This window comes from Eumetopias jubatus, unplaced genomic scaffold (genome assembly GCF_037043125.1).
Source record: "Eumetopias jubatus isolate StellerSeaLion01/CBP00866 unplaced genomic scaffold, mEumJub1_p1.0 scaffold_2, whole genome shotgun sequence".
NCBI lineage: Eukaryota > Metazoa > Chordata > Mammalia > Carnivora > Otariidae > Eumetopias > Eumetopias jubatus.
The window spans coordinates 142,237,922-142,255,098 of NW_028274808.1; the positions used below are offsets into that span (position 1 = coordinate 142,237,922).

Consider the following 17,177-nt stretch of genomic DNA (forward strand, 5'->3'; position numbering starts at 1 on the left):
CAAGGTCACTAGGGACCAAGTTTCCTGCTTTCTTGTTGCTTCCTCATGCTGCATCATGGCCCAGCATGGCTACCTGAGCTCAAGCCATCACGACCATGTTCTAGCAGTGTAGAAGAAAGGCATGTTTCTTCCCTTTAAGGACATTCAGGTGTACCAAAAAAACCAAAATTTTTGTTCCTATTTCTGTTCAGAATTTTGTCATATGTTAACATTTAGCTGAAAGGCAGATTGGCAAGTGTATTCTTCATTCCAGGTGGTATCTGTAAGAATCTGGGTTTCTATTTCTAAGGAAGAAGAGTAGACAGATGTTGGATAGCCACACTCTGCCTTGATCTGTCCCTGTTGCTCCCCAAATTTCCATGCACACCCTGCTTGCCACACGTAGAGCCATGCTTCTCCCCTCCCCAATGGAGTCTATACCCAGGTCTCATCCCATAATTGCATCCAGTCCAAGGTTTCTGGATTCAAGTCCTATATATCGAGGTCTGGCTCTGGCCCCTTGTGGTCTGGTGACTGAAAGACGAGATATGTGCCCCTGCACCCACAAACTCAGTGTTGGAAAGGGACAAGGCTAACTCCTTAGCAGAGGCGGAAGAGGGGGGCACCTGCAACATTTTCAACAGCTTCCTCCAAAAAATCCTCATTATAAATCCCCTCTCTGCTTCTCCAGAATCTCAACCCCTTCATGTTCTTAATGGAGGAGGAGGGACCCAAAGGGACCTAAAACTGGCTCTTAGTGTTTCTTTTGTCAATTCTGCATGATGTCTGGCACCTCACTTTTTTTTCTTAATTCAAATATTCTGTTTTGCCGTTTCTATGTCTGGAGGTAGAGACGGCAGGTCATGATAAAGCAGATTCACATTTAACGGGAAGAGTCATATTTTTTTTTTTTCCTGGTTCCTCTCCCCCTCTGACTTACTCCCCTTCATTCTTCCTCTCCTGCTATCTTCTTCTTTTTCTTTTTTCTTAAAATATGTTGCGTTATTTATTTCAGAAGTACAGATCTGTGATTCAACAGTCTTACACAATTCACAGCGCTCACTGTAGCACATACCCTCCCCAAAGTCTATCACCCAGCCACCCCATCCCTCCCACCCCCCCACCACTCCAGCAACCCTCAGTTTGTTCCTGAGATTAAGAATTCCTCATATCAGTGAGGTCATATGATACATGTCTTTCTCTGATTGACTTATTTCACTAAGCATAACACCCTCCAGTTCCATCCACGTCGTTGCAAATGGCAAGATCTCATTCCTTTTGAGGCTGCATAATATTCCATTGTGTATATATACCACATCTTCTTTATCCATTCATCTGTTGATGGACATCTTGGCTCTTTCCACAGTTTGGCTATTGTGGACATTGCTGCTATAAACATTGGGGTGCACGTACCCCTTCGGATCCCTACATTTGTATCTTTGGGGTAAATACCCAGTAGTGCAATTGCTGAATCGAATGGTAGCTCTAATTTCAACTGTTTGAGGAACCTCCATACTGTTTTCCAGAGGGGTTGCACCAGCTTGCATTCCCACCAACAGTGTAGGAGGGTTCCCCTTTCTCCACATCCCCGCCAACATCTGTCATTCCCTGACTTGTTAATTTTAGCCATTCTGACGGGTGTGAGGTGGTATCTCACTGAGGTTTTGATTTGGATTTCCCTGATGCCGAGCGATGTTGAGCACTTTTTCATGTGCCTGTTGGCCATTTGGATGTCTTCTTTGGAAAAATGTCTGTTCATGTCTTCTGCCCATTTCTTGATGGGATTATTTGTTCTTTGGGTGTTGAGTTTGATAAGTTCTTTATAGATTTTGGATACTAGCCCTTTATCTGATATGTCATTTGCAAATATCTTCTCCCATTCTGTCGGTTGTCTTTTGGTTTTGTGGACTGTTTCTTTTGCTGTGCAAAAGCTTTTTATCTTGATGAAATCCCAATAGTTCATTTTTGCCCTGGCTTCCCGTGCCTTTGGCGATGTTTCTAGGAAGAAGTTGCTGCGACTGAGGTCGAAGAGGTTGCTACCTGTGTTCTCCTTTAGGATTTTGATGGACTCCTGTCTCACGTTTAGGTCTTTCAACCATTTGGAGTCTATTTTTGTGTGTGGTGTAAGGAAATGGTCCAGTTTCATTCTTCTGCATGTGGCTGTCCAATTTTCCCAACACCATTTGTTGAAGAGACTGTCTTTTTTCCATTGGACATTCTCTCCTGCTTTGTCAAAGATAAGTTGACCATAGAGTTGAGGGTCCATTTCTGGGCTCTCGATTCTGTTCCACTGATCTATGTGTCTGTTTTTGTGCCAGTACCATACTGTCTTGATGATGACAGCTTTGTAATAGAGCTGGAAGTCCGGAATTGTGATGCCGCCAGCTTTGCTTTTCTTTTTCAATATTCCTCTGGCTATTGGGGGTCTCTACTGGTTCCATACAAATTTTAGGATTATTTGTTCCATTGGGAAGAGTCACATTTAATGCATACAGGAGAAGTGGGGACTTGGGGAAAGAATGCTGAAGAACAGTTTATCTACCATAGCTTGGCAGAAAGCTAACTTCCCAATAGTTGGTTTGCAAAGCTCTGGGGAGGGGTGATGTAGCCATCTGCACCAAGTCCTGGGATCACTTGGGAGGAAAACACAAGAGTGGGAGCCCCGGAGTCAGATACCTGGATTCAGTCCTGGTAATGTTCTAGTAACCCTGCGCCTCACATTTCTCACCTGTACCATAAATGAGGATGCTCTCTCACCGGGTGTGAGGGCTAATCAGTGAATTTGTGTAAAACCATAAATGAGGATGCAGTCTCATAGCGGTGGCCTGAGGGTATCAATGAATTCATGTTAAGTGCCCGGCATAGCACCTATTTACAAAGGGTGCAATCCATATTAACGCTGCTATTCTTAAAAATCAAAGTTAGGGATGTCTCTTGAGGGCAGATATAACATCCTTAAAATAAAGTTACCTGAGGATGGAACGGTTACCCGTTCCCTGGCCCCGCCCTCACTGTGAGTTGCAACAAGGAGAGAAGGAGGGGTTACCACTCCATTCACGTTTGGTGGCCTTTCACGCTCTATGCCCCGGGCTAAGCTGCCTAGGAAGTCATTGGAAGCTTGTCCAAAGTTAAGAGAACACCTCTGTTCTGTTCTATTCAATCTGGATTCCTCTTGAAACATCATTGAGGTTCCGCCGACCCTCTCTGAGTGTCCTTTGTCCTTGCCCTAAGCCAGTCCACACCAGGACATGGCTTCCTTGGGTCACAGTCTTTACATCGATTTGCAGAAATCGATTCTTCTTCTTCTCATTCTTTGATTATGTGCTTGCAGAGAGTTCCCGCTGTGCATCAGACCTCTGTCATTGATACCCGTCCAATGTTGTGTCCCTCGGTTTCCACTGTGGCACTCAGGCACGCCAGGAACGGGTGCTGGGCGCCACGGCTGTGCTCTGTGGCCTGACCCCTCTCTTCTCTATGATCAGAATTCTTCCAGCTTGTGACTCTATCGTCAGCCTGGTCCCAGTACCATGATGCCTCTGAGTCAGTGACAGGCACCATACTCAGTCTCTTTGGCCAAAAGATTCCCTTTCCAGTTAGGTGCAGGCTGAGAAGAGGTGCTCCTCCCCCTTCCTCAACAGGTAAAATAGCACTTCCTGTGAGATGCCATGAAGTCCTACCTCTCCCACAGCAAAGCAACAAGTGTTTCCTATTCCAACATAGTTTAACCACAAGCTGCATTTCATCTCCTTTGTTTTAGCACCCGGTTGAACAACAGGAAAGTCCCTACAGGCTCACCTTCCTGAGACGTGCCCTTTCCCATCCTTGTCTAAAATTCAGTAGGCTCCTAGAGGAAAACAGTGGCTTTGCTTAGGATCTCTCCAATTACCTGTGGCAGAGGACCAGGTTTTATAAATGTCCAGTTTGTCACACATCAGAACTTTGGTAAAATACAACATATATGAAGTACAAGAAAACTGAAATACAAACAAAAAAATATAAGCCCACGGATCACGTGCTTGAAGATCACAGCAGTATCCAACTGCCCTGACCGTTTCTAGAGGCTTCTTCGCCAGCCCTGTGCTCATCCTGCGCGCGCAGGTGTGTGTGTGTGTGTGTGTGTGTGTGTGTGTGTGTGTGTGTGTGTGTGTGTGCCAGGACCAGCGCTAGTGAGGGCACTGACCTAGAGGGGCTACTCAAGAAACCACCTCGGGTTTCATGCCGGCATCTGTGTCTTCTCTGGCCGTTTTTAGATCGTCTCCACCCTGAGGCGCAAAACGAGGGAGAACGAGAAACCGGCGACGACGCAGAAGAAGGCCACCCCGCCGAGCTGCGCGGGGCGACCCACCCCGTGGTTTCTGCCCCAGAGCCGCTCTCTCCCCGCTTCGCCCCTGCGCCTGGGCTCCTGCGGGGCGCCCCGCGCCGGCCGCTCCTCTAGCATTCCCTGCAGCGGCCCGGCCGACGCCGAGGAGCTGGCCCGGCGGGTGCGGCGCTCTGGGGACCTGGAGATGGACAGGTGCCGACAGCAGGCAGGCTTCCTGGGGAGCCGGGCGCAGGGAGAACTGCTGCTGGTCACGCCAGAAGCCGACTCGGACGCCGACGAGCCGCCGGAGCCCACTCAGGAGGAGTGGAAGCAGGTCGGGGTGGCCAGGGGCTGCTCCCTGGCATTTGGCTGTCTTCGGGAGGGGCTTTTAAACAGAACGAATCTCTTCCCTCCCTGTGAATTCAGGGTATTTTTTTCCACCCCCTTTCCCTCTCCCCCTGGGGTTAGAACAGCCCAGAAGGATATTAGTATTTGCCTAATAACTCACATATTTTAGAGTTTCGTAGAGGTCGGGCGGCTGTGGCGGCTGGGCTCTGTTGCCTGAGTAAACTTGATTTAGTGACCTAGCCTCATTGGGGTAGGAAGGTAAGCCAGGACTTACTGGAAGCTATTCCGTGATGTTTTGTTTTTAATGTGTCAGAAAGATGGCTATGTAGCTCAAGGCCAAATGGGTTAGGTCAGCAGCTTCCGCGGGCCTCTGTTATTAGGCAACTAAAGGCTTTTCCAGAATCTCCCCAAGTGTGTCATAGAGCCGCCCCTCGCTGCGAGGGAGACTGGGAAAGCAAGCGTTCAGCGAGGCCCATTGCCACCCCAAACGCCCCATCAGAGTTCTGTTAGCAGGAAGGAAGAAGGAGAATGAATACAGAGTAGGCACTCACAGTGTTCGCCTAGATGGGACCCTGGCAGCCGCCCGGTGGGCAACTCCACCGGGACAAGGCTGTGGCAGGGGTGCTTGTAATCCATGTGGGAGATCCACGTGGTGAGCTTGCGCGGCAGTGTTAGTAGCACTATGGGAATTTGCTGGTGTTCAACCAATTCTCACTATAACCCTGGCAGTATTTTATGGTTCATCCAATAAAGACAAGGAGAGAATGCAGAATTAGCTAAGAGCTAAAATTAGCAGAACTTGCGGATTGATTGGATGGAGGGCGGTGAGAAAAAGGAGCCGCAGCTGACTGTGAGGCTGGACGCCTCAGAGAGATAGATGTTGAGTTTACATTACATTCTCCCTGAGCTATCGATCCTGGGCTTCAGCATCAATGTAGAGTGGAAATTTTAAAATAAATGCAAATCTCTCCTTTTGCAAAACATGACTCAATAATAGTGTTCTGATATTTACAAATCAAATGCACTTTTTCCCCTCAAAAGTACGTTTAGAAAGTATTGGGTGTCAACAACAAAAATACACCTGATTGTTTCATGTAACTTACAGAAGACTGGCCATCAGTGTTTTCCTGAGTAGTAACAAAAGGGTAGAACCTGAATTGCTGGAAAAGTTGTTCAGCTCTTCTGCAAATTCTTTTAAAAATGCTGAAATTACTTGAAGAACTGAAACATTTGATTGCACTTTCCCAGGACCACAGCCGGGGCCTTGTGAACGCTCCGTGAGAGATCATGTTGCCAGTCCCACAGCTTCTGCCTTCTCTTTGGGGCAAATGTCCAGGAGCCCGGAGCACTGGGGCTAACTGAAGATTTCTCCCAGAGCAGCTCCCTTTTTATCTGGTTTACATGTTGAGCTTTCATATAAGATTTATTTCCAAGAAAGTGGGTAACGTGCTTGTCAAACAATATGTGCATATGCACACGCTCCTTCCGTGAGTAATAAAAAATTCTGGAACATCAGGGGTTCAAAATATAAGCATATGTCGGGGCACCTGAGTGGCTCAGTTGGTTAAGTGCCTTTAGCTCAGGTCATGATCCCGGGGTCCTGGGATCAAGCCCTGAGTTTGGCTCCCTGCTCAGCGGGGAGCCTGCTTCTCCCTCTCCCTCTGCCTCTCCCCCAGCTTGTGCTCTCCATGTCTCTCTGTCAAATAACTAAATAAAATCTTTAAAAAATATAAAAGCATATGTCAAATATTGATCACATGGAAAATTACTCACTTATGCAAATACTTGTATGCTCTTCTTCTTTCTCTCCTCCTCCGCCTTTTACTCCTCCGCCTTCTCTTCCTCTTTTCATAGGAATGACTCTGCATCTCTGTCTGGATTTTAGGAAAGAAACCATCTCTTGGTCTCTCCAGGTGGTCGATATCCTGTGGAGTGATCCCATGGCCCAGGAGGGCTGCAAGGCCAACACCGTTCGGGGAGGAGGCTGTTATTTTGGACCTAATGTGACCGAACAGCTGCTACAGAAATACAACCTGCAGTTCCTGATCCGCTCCCACGAGTGCAAACCTGAGGGCTACGAGTTCTGCCACAGCCGCAAGGTGGGCGCCGGGCCGCAGTGGCGCAGGGGTGGTCCAGACCGCTCCTCCCAGCCGGGACGAGCTCAGGCGCTGGGTTGCTCACAGTCAACTGCGCCTTGTGTTTGTTCTCCACTTGCTCAAGGCAGCTGGGTCCTTTACAGTCACTGATCCTTGACTTTCACAGCCTATTTATTTATTTATTTATTTATTTATTTATTTATTTATGGCAAATGTTTTCAAAGTATGTTATTTTATTTTATTTTATTTATTTTTTAAGAATAAAAATATTAAATTTTATTTTTCTATTTTTTTCACATTTTTAAAATTAACATATAATGTATTATTTGTTTCAGGGGTACGGGTCTGTGATTCATCAGTCTCACACAATTCACAGCACTCACCATGGCACATACCCTCCCCAGTGTCCATCACCCAGCCATACCATCCCTCCCACCTCCCTTCACTCCAGCAACCCTCAGTTGTTGAGGGTTTCCTGAGATTAAGTAAGTTAATGTATTTTATTTTTAAAGATTTTATTTTTATTTATTTGAAAGAGAGAGAGAGTACACGTGCACATGCACATGAGTGGGGGAGGGGCAGAGGGAGAAGCAGGCTTCCCGCTGAGCGGGGAACCTGACTCGGGGCTTGATTCCAGGACCCTGGGATCATGACCTGAGCTGAATGCAGATGCTTAGCTGCTTAACCGAATGAGCCACCCAGGCGCCCCTCACAGACTCTTTAAAGCTCAAAATTTGATTGCTGCCACCACTCAGCAGTGCCCTGAGAGGAGAACAGAGGGGCAGATATTGTCCCATTTTGAGGACAGAAATATGGCCTGGGGTTTTCCCAGCCACATCTCCATTCCTTAAGTCACATCGCTATGGGGTGACAGGATTTCTGCACTGCGCCCCAGCAGGGATTCAGGATTGTTTGTCTTCTCAGGAGCATATTTAATGTCCTGACTCAACTTTGCACATCTTAATCCTACAACGTTTGCCTAGCCCAGTGCCGCTAGGATGAGAGTATTGCCAGGAAAACTAACTCTTCAGGAGAATAACAGGTTTCCATGCGGGGGGAACAAAAAGTGAGATGAACTAATCTAAGAAACGTTTGGTTAATACAAGTTTGTCTACTGCCAGTCTGCTGAGACCTTTAGTTTCCTGTATTCCTTGTAAATCTCCAAGAAAAGACGCAGTGTCTACCATTTCCCGACGTACAGACAGTGTGGAAACTTTTTTCACAGAACATCTTAGAAGACACAGTTCTCTGTGGGAAGCTCCGCAGTGAGGCCTCACACCAGCTTTCACAACTGGTGTGCCGATTGTAATGGCCTTCCCAACTTATCCGATCCAGCTGGCCTCTAAGTTGAATGAAATGAAGTGTTTTGTCTGACCCCTGCTGTTGTCCTTGAGATAAAAATGTGAAGAAACCATGTTGTGGGATGCCCGGGTGGCTCAGTTGGTTGAGCGTCTGCCTTCAGCTCAGGTCATGATCCTGGGAGTCCTGGGCTCCAGGCTCCTGTCAGGCTCCCCGCTCAGCAGGGAGTCTGCTTCTCCCTCTGCCTCCGCCCCTCCCCACTGGTGTTCTCCCTCTCGCGCTCACTCTCTCAGATAAATAAATAAAATCTTTAAAAAAAAAGATATCATGTTATGGATGTCCCATCAGAATTCAAGTTGTTACTGCCTGAATCACAACTCCTGCCTTACCAGCATTGATGACTTTAAAAATTGAAAAGATCCATGGGTGGGGTCGAGGAAGGTGAAGAGTTCTTCAGTGAACCTGAATGCCTTTCTCTCTCTGTTCTGATGTAGGTGTTAACCATATTTTCTGCCTCCAACTACTATGAAGTTGGCAGTAACAGAGGCGCCTACGTCAAGCTGGGGCCGGCCCTGACTCCATACATCGTGCAGTATCAGGCTAACAAGGCAACCCACATGCTGACTATGAGGCAAAGGCAAGACTTTTTAATGAACGATTTTCAGAAAAACAGAATTATGGTGTTTGTAGAAACTTTGAAATGTCCAGTATCATTACATTTATCCAAATTCTAAGTGAGAATTCATAATGTGGGGGGCACCTGGGTGGCTCAGTCGGTTAAGCATCCCACTCGACCTCAGCTCAGGTCTTGCTCTCAGAGTTGTGAGTTCAAGCCCCACACTGGGCCCCACGCTGGGCATGGAGCCTACTTAAAACAACAACAACAACAACAACAACAACAACAACAACAAAATTTAGCTCTGTCAGCAATAAGGTCTACAATAGGAGAATGTAGGGGCCTCTTTCTTCTCCTCCATACACTTTAAGATCTGTACCTACCCATCATTAATGGAAGCAACAAATTTGCTTCCTGCAGAAGTTTTTCTCAATGGGTGCATCTTGGGTAAAGTCCATAAAGCAGGCCACTGAGTCTTTCCAGGGTCACTCTTATGTTTTCTCTCATCCTTAAAGGGTTTGTTTTACCCCATAAGTCACAGACAAAGGTTCTTTGTTTTCTAGGGATTTGACAGATGGGTTTCAGTCCACACATTTGTTGACAGTGCCCTTTTCTTCCTGGGAAGGAAGTGTGTAATATTACTTAACATGGCTTCTGTTGAGATGATTCTGAGTTCTAACCTTAGCTGAGAGCTTACCACCCACTAAGTGCTATTATAAAGAATTTATATGTATTGTCTCACAATGAACTTAGGAAATACATACGAATTTCAGTTTTACATAGGAGATCATCAAGGAACACAGGTTAAATCAGCTGGCTCATGGTCCCACAACCAACACACGGTGAAGGCAAGCCTTGAGGCAGGCAATCTTATCTCAGAAATCATACCCTAAACAGATTTGCGGTACACTGCCTCCCACCAAGAAGACAGTCTCAGAGTATATAAGCTGCTAACAGATGCAGTTTTAGTGTTACTGAACAAGTTGCTTTAATTATCAGATGGACAAATTAGAAATCAAAACAAAGTTAACATAAACCCAGTGGAAGGAGAACACATTAATATTTAGCATCTGCCTTGTGTGAGTGTTATAAAAGTGCCTTATTTTAAATCACTCTTGAGTCATTAAATATCAAGAGTTATTAAACCCTCAAGTTATTAAAAAATCAAGGCCAGCATCACTCAAGAAGTTTCATATGAGAATTTAAACTCATTAAGTGATAGTCAAACCTACTGTGCAGAGGCATCAACCAGGGGAGCTTTACCAAAACTCAGCCACCCTAGCCTCACCACAGCCCCACCACAGTCTCAGAGGTGGGCCCCAGGCAACTGGAATGCCCGATTCCATGGGACTTAGGTGTTGTAAGAGCTCTTTGAAATATTCATTGATTGTCTGAAAGTAAGTAAACATCACCTAATTTACCCAGAAATCACTTGTCCAACAACTTCAACTCCCTGGAGCAGAAGTAAGGGGGAAATGTCTCTGACCATCCATAATTGATGGCTCAGTGTCCATAAACTCAAGATCATGTTTTTCTTAGAAGAGGCCTCATTCAGCATCCATTTACTTTTGGTTCACATCCACACCTCACAATAATAGGTTAGCCTGCCTAGAGTTCACCTGTCAAGATTGATTGCTGGTCCCACTCCTTATTAGCTATGTGACCTTGGATTAGTTACTTTGTAATGGGCATAATAATCGGACCTACCTCAGTGGGCATTGGAGGACTGAGATAATCCATGGAGAGCCCTGCATTTAGTTAGTGTTCACCATTTGCTGCTTGATATAGAAACAGAGAGCCTTGGACATCTAAACAGCTCCTGAGAGCATCACCATACTACATCCCTGCATGATAATGGTGGATGACGACAACATAACAGAAGATAGTTTAAATGCTTTGCCAAACCAATGGTTTGTAAACTTTTGGGGGGAGAGGGAATCCCATACTTCTTTTTTTTTTAAGATCTACTTATTTTTTTATTGGAGAGAGAGCATGTGCAAGCAGGGGAGGGGCAGAGGGAAAGGAAGGGAATCTCTAGCAGACTCCCCGTTGAGTGCAGAGCCTGATGTGGGGCTCGATCACACAACCCTGAGATCATGACCTGAGCCGAAACCAAGGGTCGGACGCTTAACCGACTGAGCCACTCAGGTGCCCCAGGGAGTCCCATACTTCTTTTAACCTTTGATGAAACAATGAACTCCCTCCAGAAAAAGCAAATACACTCACATACCCATACATTTAAGGGTGAGTTTTAGGCAGTTCACACTCTCCTAGGAGGTCTACGGAGCCCACTTAAGGACAATTACGCTAAATACCTTAAACTGCAAGGAAGATTTTCATCAAACATGATTGAAACTGTGTGTGTGTGTGCACATGTGTGTGTAACTGTTAGCGTGAGGAAAGATAGATTATCTGGTCATCACTTATAGAATGGCTGGTTCCTCAACAAGGCAGGACAAAGGATAGACTTACCTTTATCTCTTTTTTTCTTTACCTTTATCCCTTTTTATCTTTTTATTCATTCAACTATGCATATTTGAACACTTACTTTGGGCCTAGTGCTGTGCCCAGCATTACTCTTTTGATCCACTAAGAATGAGAAAACTAAATTAGTGTTATTTCATTATTCATAAATCTTGCCTTGTACCTATTTAACATAATAATAAATTATAAGGAAAGCAGATGAGTAGGATAACAGACACTATTTACTGAGTGCTTTCAATGTGCTGGGCTTTCTTCTAAGTGCTTTATATGAATTTACTTTTTTAATCTTCACAATAATCCTATGAGGTAGGTACCATTTTTCTTTCTTTCTTTCCTTTTTTTTTTTTTTTTTGGTAGGCACCATTTTTATCCCTCTTTTGCAGATGGGAAAATTGAGGTGCAGTACAGTAGGATAACTTTACCATAAAGGTGGTGTTTTTCCAGCACTTTTCTGTAAGCACTATCCTGCCCTGGGAAGGACAGGGCCAGGTGCTATTTGTACCCAGCGGGGAGAAGTGGGAGAAATAGGAGATGGAGATTTTCCTTCAAAAACTGAGCTTTCTTCCCTCAAACTGAGCTCTCGGGAGGTTGAGATGTTAAGAGAGAGAGAGAGGAGTGTGGTAAGAAAAACAAACCCATGGCTATTTCCTCTACGTTAACTTCTTAAGAATGTTTGTTTTCATCTCCTGTCCCAGGATTAGCAGAGTAGAGGAGTCGGCTCTGAGATCTCTGCGGGAAAAGTTATTTGCTCATTCCTCCCATCTTCTTGGTGAATTTAAGAAGCATGATGCAGATAAAACCGGTGAGACCATGGGGCGCCTGGGTGGCTCAGTCGTTGGGCGTCTGCCTTCGGCTCAGGTCATGATCTCGGGGTCCTGGGATCGAGCCCCGCATCGGGCTCCCTGCTCGGCGGGAAGCCTGCTTCTCCCTCTCCCACTCCCCCTGCTTGTGTTCCCTCTCTCTCTGTGTCTCTCTCTGTCAAATAAATAAATAAAATCTTTAAAAAAAAAAAAAACAGGATGCCTAGTTAAATTTGAATTATAGATAGACAACAAATAATTTTAAAATATAATTATGTCCCATGCAATATTTAGACCATATACTTTGTGGTCTTTCTGAAATTCTTATTTAATTGAGCATCCTGTATTTTATCTTGCTACCCCAGTTTCCAGCAAACTCTACCTGGACCCACAAAAATAATGACAGTGCCCATTATTTCTATTACCTGCAGACAGCAAGAAGTATGTCAGGACAAAAAAATCTGCACTGCGGGGCAGGACACTGGACTTATAAGTGACAAGTCAACAAATCATCTCGTTGCTGTAGGTTTCATCTCCCTTAGTGACTGGGCGGAAGCCGTGGAGTCTGTGGTGCGTCTAGGACTGCCCTGGCGGATGCTGAGGCCACAGCTGGTGAGCAGTTCTATGGATAACACGTTGGAGTACAAGTCCTGGCTGGAGGACTTGGCCAAAGGACAATTGAGCCATGAGGTAATGGTGTGAAGATGCTGAATGAAGCCATACTGGGGCCCATGAAGCTCCCGATGGAGAACTTTGAATCAGAAACAGTCAGATATTGAGAACCCAGAAAAGAAGATAGTTGTGAAAAGGGAACTACTTGTTGAGTTTTTATATGTCAGGTTTTGTGTTAAGTGACTTACATATGTTGCCTCAATTTATCCTCAAAATACCTACCACAAGAGTATGGTATTATCAGCACCATTATACCTATGAGGCACTGCTCACCGAGCTTCTAAATTGTAGAACTGGGACTCAAACCCAGGTCTGTCTGACTTCCCTGGCACCATCCTGCTTCCCCACTAAAAAAAAAAAAAAAAAGGATTTATTCAATAAATACTTAATGAATGTATAATGTATGTGAGGCCTTGGGCTAGGTACTTTTAAAAATGGCTTTATTTCAATATAATTCACATGCCATACAATTCATCCATTCAAACTGTACAATTCAGCAGTTTTTCATATATTCACAGATATGTACAGCCATTACCAGGGTCTGTTTTAGAACATTTTCATCATGGTCTATAAGTACTTCTTAAACCCTTAGATTATTTGGTAGGCTGAAGGGGTTGGGAATAAAATCTCTTCAGTCTGTTTCAACTGTATCTTATTGTCAGGGTCAATTGTGGGTTAATTATATATTAGGGCAAGCCTAAACATAAGATATAGAAAGAACATGTCTTTTCTTTTGCAGAATATACAGTCAAGTTTGCTGGAAACACTGTATCGGAACCGATCCAACCTGGAGACCATCTTTAGGATCATAGACAGTGATCATTCAGGTAAAGACACTCTACTAGCCTATCACTTCTGATGCAAAACACGTACTTTACCTCCCACCTTTCAGTCTCCTTCCTGGTCATTTTAGCTCTCTACTCAAGCACTTCGGGAGCAAAGTAAATAATGATTATGCTTATAAATAAATGGCAGAAACTAGAAAAGGACTTGGGCACTACGAGCAATCCGTATAGAAGAGGGGTAGGGCAGAGGATGCAAACAAACTGGATGAGAACTTCTCATAGAGAAAACTGTGATTAGAAGATGTGGTGTCCCTTATAGTAGTATCAGAAATAGCCATAAAGTAATGAGGAGTGCCTAGGGCAGAAAGAATTTTACAATCTCACTCCCGAAGTATTCTTTTTTAAACTCCTTATTTTGGAATAAATACAGATTTATAGGACATACCAAAAAATGTACAGGGATGTCTTGTATGCTCTCACTCTGTTCCCCCAATGGTCCAAAGCTGTTTTTCAATGTTACTACTCTCTTCCCACCTATTTTTAGGTATAATTCACATACCGTATAATTTATTCACTTAAAACGTTCAGTTCACTGGTTCTTAGTATATTCTCAAGGTTGTGTAAGCATCACTACTATCCAATTATAGAACATTTCATCACCCTAAAAAGAAACCCAGACCCATTAGCAATCACTCTCTATCCCTGTCCCTTCTCCATCAGCCCCTGACAACCCTTAATCTGCTATCTGTCTCTAAGGATTTGCCTAGTCTGGACATTTTGTATAAATGGAATCCTACAATATTATGGCCTTTGGTGTCTGGCTTCTTTTACTTTGCATAGTGTATTCACGGTTCATCCATATTGTAGCATGTATTAGTTCTTTATTCCTCTTGATAGCTGGTATATCCATTGTATGGATGTATATACCACATTTTGTTTATCCATTCATCAGTTGATAGACATTTAGATGGTTTCCACTTTTTGGCTTTTATGCATAATGACGCTGTGAACATTTGCGTACAACTTTTTATGTGAACATATGTTTTTTTTATTCTCTTGGATGTGTTCCTAGGAGTGCATTTGCTGAATCATATCATAAAACTATGTTTTGCTTTTTGAGGAACTGCCAAACTGTTTTCTACAGTGCCGATACCATTTCACAATCCTACTGACAAGGTTTGAGGGCTCCAGTTTCTCCTTAACCTCCTATCCTCACCAACACTTGCAACCCCCACCCTGTTTTATAGCCATTCCTGCTGGGTGTGCAGTATCTCATGGTTTTGATTTGCTTTTCCTTAATAACCAATGATATTGAGCATCTTTTCATGTGCTTATTGGAAATTTTTATATATTCTCTGGAGAAATGTCGATTCAGATCCTTTGCCCATCTTTTAATTGAGTTATTCATCTTTCTGTTGTTGGGTTATGAGAGTTCTTTATATATTCTAGATACTATGCTACGATCAGATATGTGATTTGCAAATATTTTTTCCAACTTTATAGATTGTCTTTTCACTTTCTTGGTAGCTTCCTTTGATGCACAAAATTTTTTAATTAAAAAAAAAGTCCAATTTATCTTTTTTTTTGGTGGTGTTTTTGGTGTCATATCTAAGAAACCATGACATAATCCAAGGTCACAGAGATTTACATCTATTTTTTTTCTAAGAGTTTTATACTTTTAGCTCTTCCAATTAGGCCTTTGATTCATTTTGAGTCAATTTTTGTTGGTAGTCCAAGGTAGGGGGTTTAGCTTCATTCTTTTACATGAGGATATCCAGTTGTCTACTACCGTATGTTGAAAAAACAATTCTTTCCCCATTGAATGGTCTTGGAACCCTTGTAAAAAAAAAAAATCAATTGACCATAGGTGTATGGGTCCAAAGGCTTTTAATAAGCAAAATAAATTATATGTTTGGGATGACTTAATGCATGGTTTCTCAGGAGTGGCACTATTGACATGTTGGTCTGAATAATTCTTTGTTTTGGGGTCCATCCTGTGTATTGTAAGATATTTAGCAGCATCCCTGGCATTTATGTACTAGATACGAGTAACACTTACCACCACCCGGGTCATGACAATCAAAAATGTCTCCAGAGGAAGGGAAGTAAAACTGCTCCGAGTTGAGAACCACTGGTGATCCATTGGTTTTGTGCCACCCTCTTGGGAGTTTAAACTAGATACAAGGCCTTGGGTATCTTTGTTCAACAGTAAGGAACAGGTGTCCCTGCAAGAATGTCAGAGGAAGTGAACATTGGAAACTAGACTGACTCACTGATGTGAGTTTCTCTCTCTGCTAAGGGTTCATCTCACTGGACGAGTTCAGGCGGACTTGGAAGCTGTTCAGCTCTCATATGAACATTGACATCACAGATGACTGCATCTGTGACCTTGCCCGGAGCATTGACTTCAACAAGGATGGCCACATCGATATCAATGAGTTCCTGGAGGCCTTCCGCCTTGTGGAGCAATCCTGCACAGAGGGCGATACCTCAGATTGCCCCCAGGCCACAAACACTAAGGGCAGTGGCTGCAGCAAGCCCGGCACACCCTAAGAACAGCCTGGTGTCCGGCTCCCATGGTGCCTCATATCCAAGACTGAGCTTGTCCCTGGAATAGCTCCCTTATTCTCCAGAGGTTTGTGGAATTTTAGGCTGAGAAATTGCCTACCAGTGTGCGTCAGAATCAGCTCTTTGGGTGTGTGTTTGTGTGTGTGTGTGTGTGTGTGTGTGTGTGTGTGCGCGTGCGCACGCGCGTGTGTTTAAATATATAGGTACCCCATCCCCATCTCAGAAGTTTCACAGGGTAAGACCCAGGTATAAATATTTTAAATTCTCAAGTCTACCCCAGTTAAGAACCACTGATAATTCAATCCCCTCATTGTTTTCATTTTATACATTTTAATTATTGTGGGTTTTTTTTTAAAGATTTTATTTATTTATTTGACAGAGACAGCAAGAGAGGGAACACAAGCAGGGGGAGCGGGAGAGGGAGAAGCAGGCTTCCCGCTAAGCAGGGAGCCCGATGCGGGGCTCGATCCCAGGACCCCGGGATCATGACCTGAGCTGAAGGCAGATGCTTAACGACTGAGCCACCCAGGCGGCCCTTAATTATTGTTTTAAAAAAATCTTATTGATAAAGGAAAGTTATGAAAAATTGTGCAATCCCATGACCCAAACATGGATTCTTTTCATTATTTACTTTTTCTTGTTATAACTATAGTTTTTATATAATTTAGTGTTCTGCTTTTTTAAAAAATAAATTCACATCTACTTGTAAATACTTTCCTGTGTTGCTACATAGTCCTCATGATTATTAGTTTAATGGCTGCATAATTTTCTTTCAGTTGGACGCACTGTAATTTGTTCAGCCACTCTCCAGGGGTGAAACATGTGCATTGTTTTTAGTTTTTCATTATTATCAATAACACCGTGGTTAATAACTTTGTGCATATAGCTTGTTTTACAAGTCTTTGGAATTATACATTGTCTTAAGATAAAATCCCAGGAATGGATTACTTTGTCACAGAGTACCTTATCAGTCTATAAGAAGATTTCCTATAAGGAATTGGCTCACATGATTATGGAGGCTGCGAAATCCCAAGAGGTGCAGTCAGCAAGCTGGAGACCCAGGAGAGCTGATCGTGGTGTGGTCCCCATCCAAGTCTGCAGGCCTAAGTACCAGGATGGCCGATGGTTTAAGTACAGTCTGAGCTTGAATCCAAAGGCAAGAAGGCAGATGTCTCAGCTCAAAGAAGAAAGTCAAGCAGAGAGAGAGAATTCTTTTTTACTCAGCCTTTT

General features: G+C 43.9%; 1 protein-coding gene across 1 annotated transcript in view; it reads left to right on the plus strand.

The window, feature by feature from the left end:
* PPEF2 (protein phosphatase with EF-hand domain 2) overlaps positions 1 to 16,550 on the plus strand; it is a 35,904-nt gene extending 19,354 nt beyond the window's left edge. The window contains exons 10-16 of the mRNA XM_028100637.2: positions 4,230 to 4,613; positions 6,541 to 6,726; positions 8,517 to 8,659; positions 11,818 to 11,924; positions 12,449 to 12,612; positions 13,334 to 13,421; positions 15,679 to 16,550. Coding sequence (XP_027956438.1) covers positions 4,230 to 4,613; positions 6,541 to 6,726; positions 8,517 to 8,659; positions 11,818 to 11,924; positions 12,449 to 12,612; positions 13,334 to 13,421; positions 15,679 to 15,932 — 1,326 coding nt within the window. The 3' untranslated portion in view covers positions 15,933 to 16,550. The remainder of the gene's footprint in view (positions 1 to 4,229; positions 4,614 to 6,540; positions 6,727 to 8,516; positions 8,660 to 11,817; positions 11,925 to 12,448; positions 12,613 to 13,333; positions 13,422 to 15,678) is intronic.
* Positions 16,551 to 17,177: the final 627 nt, after the last annotated feature.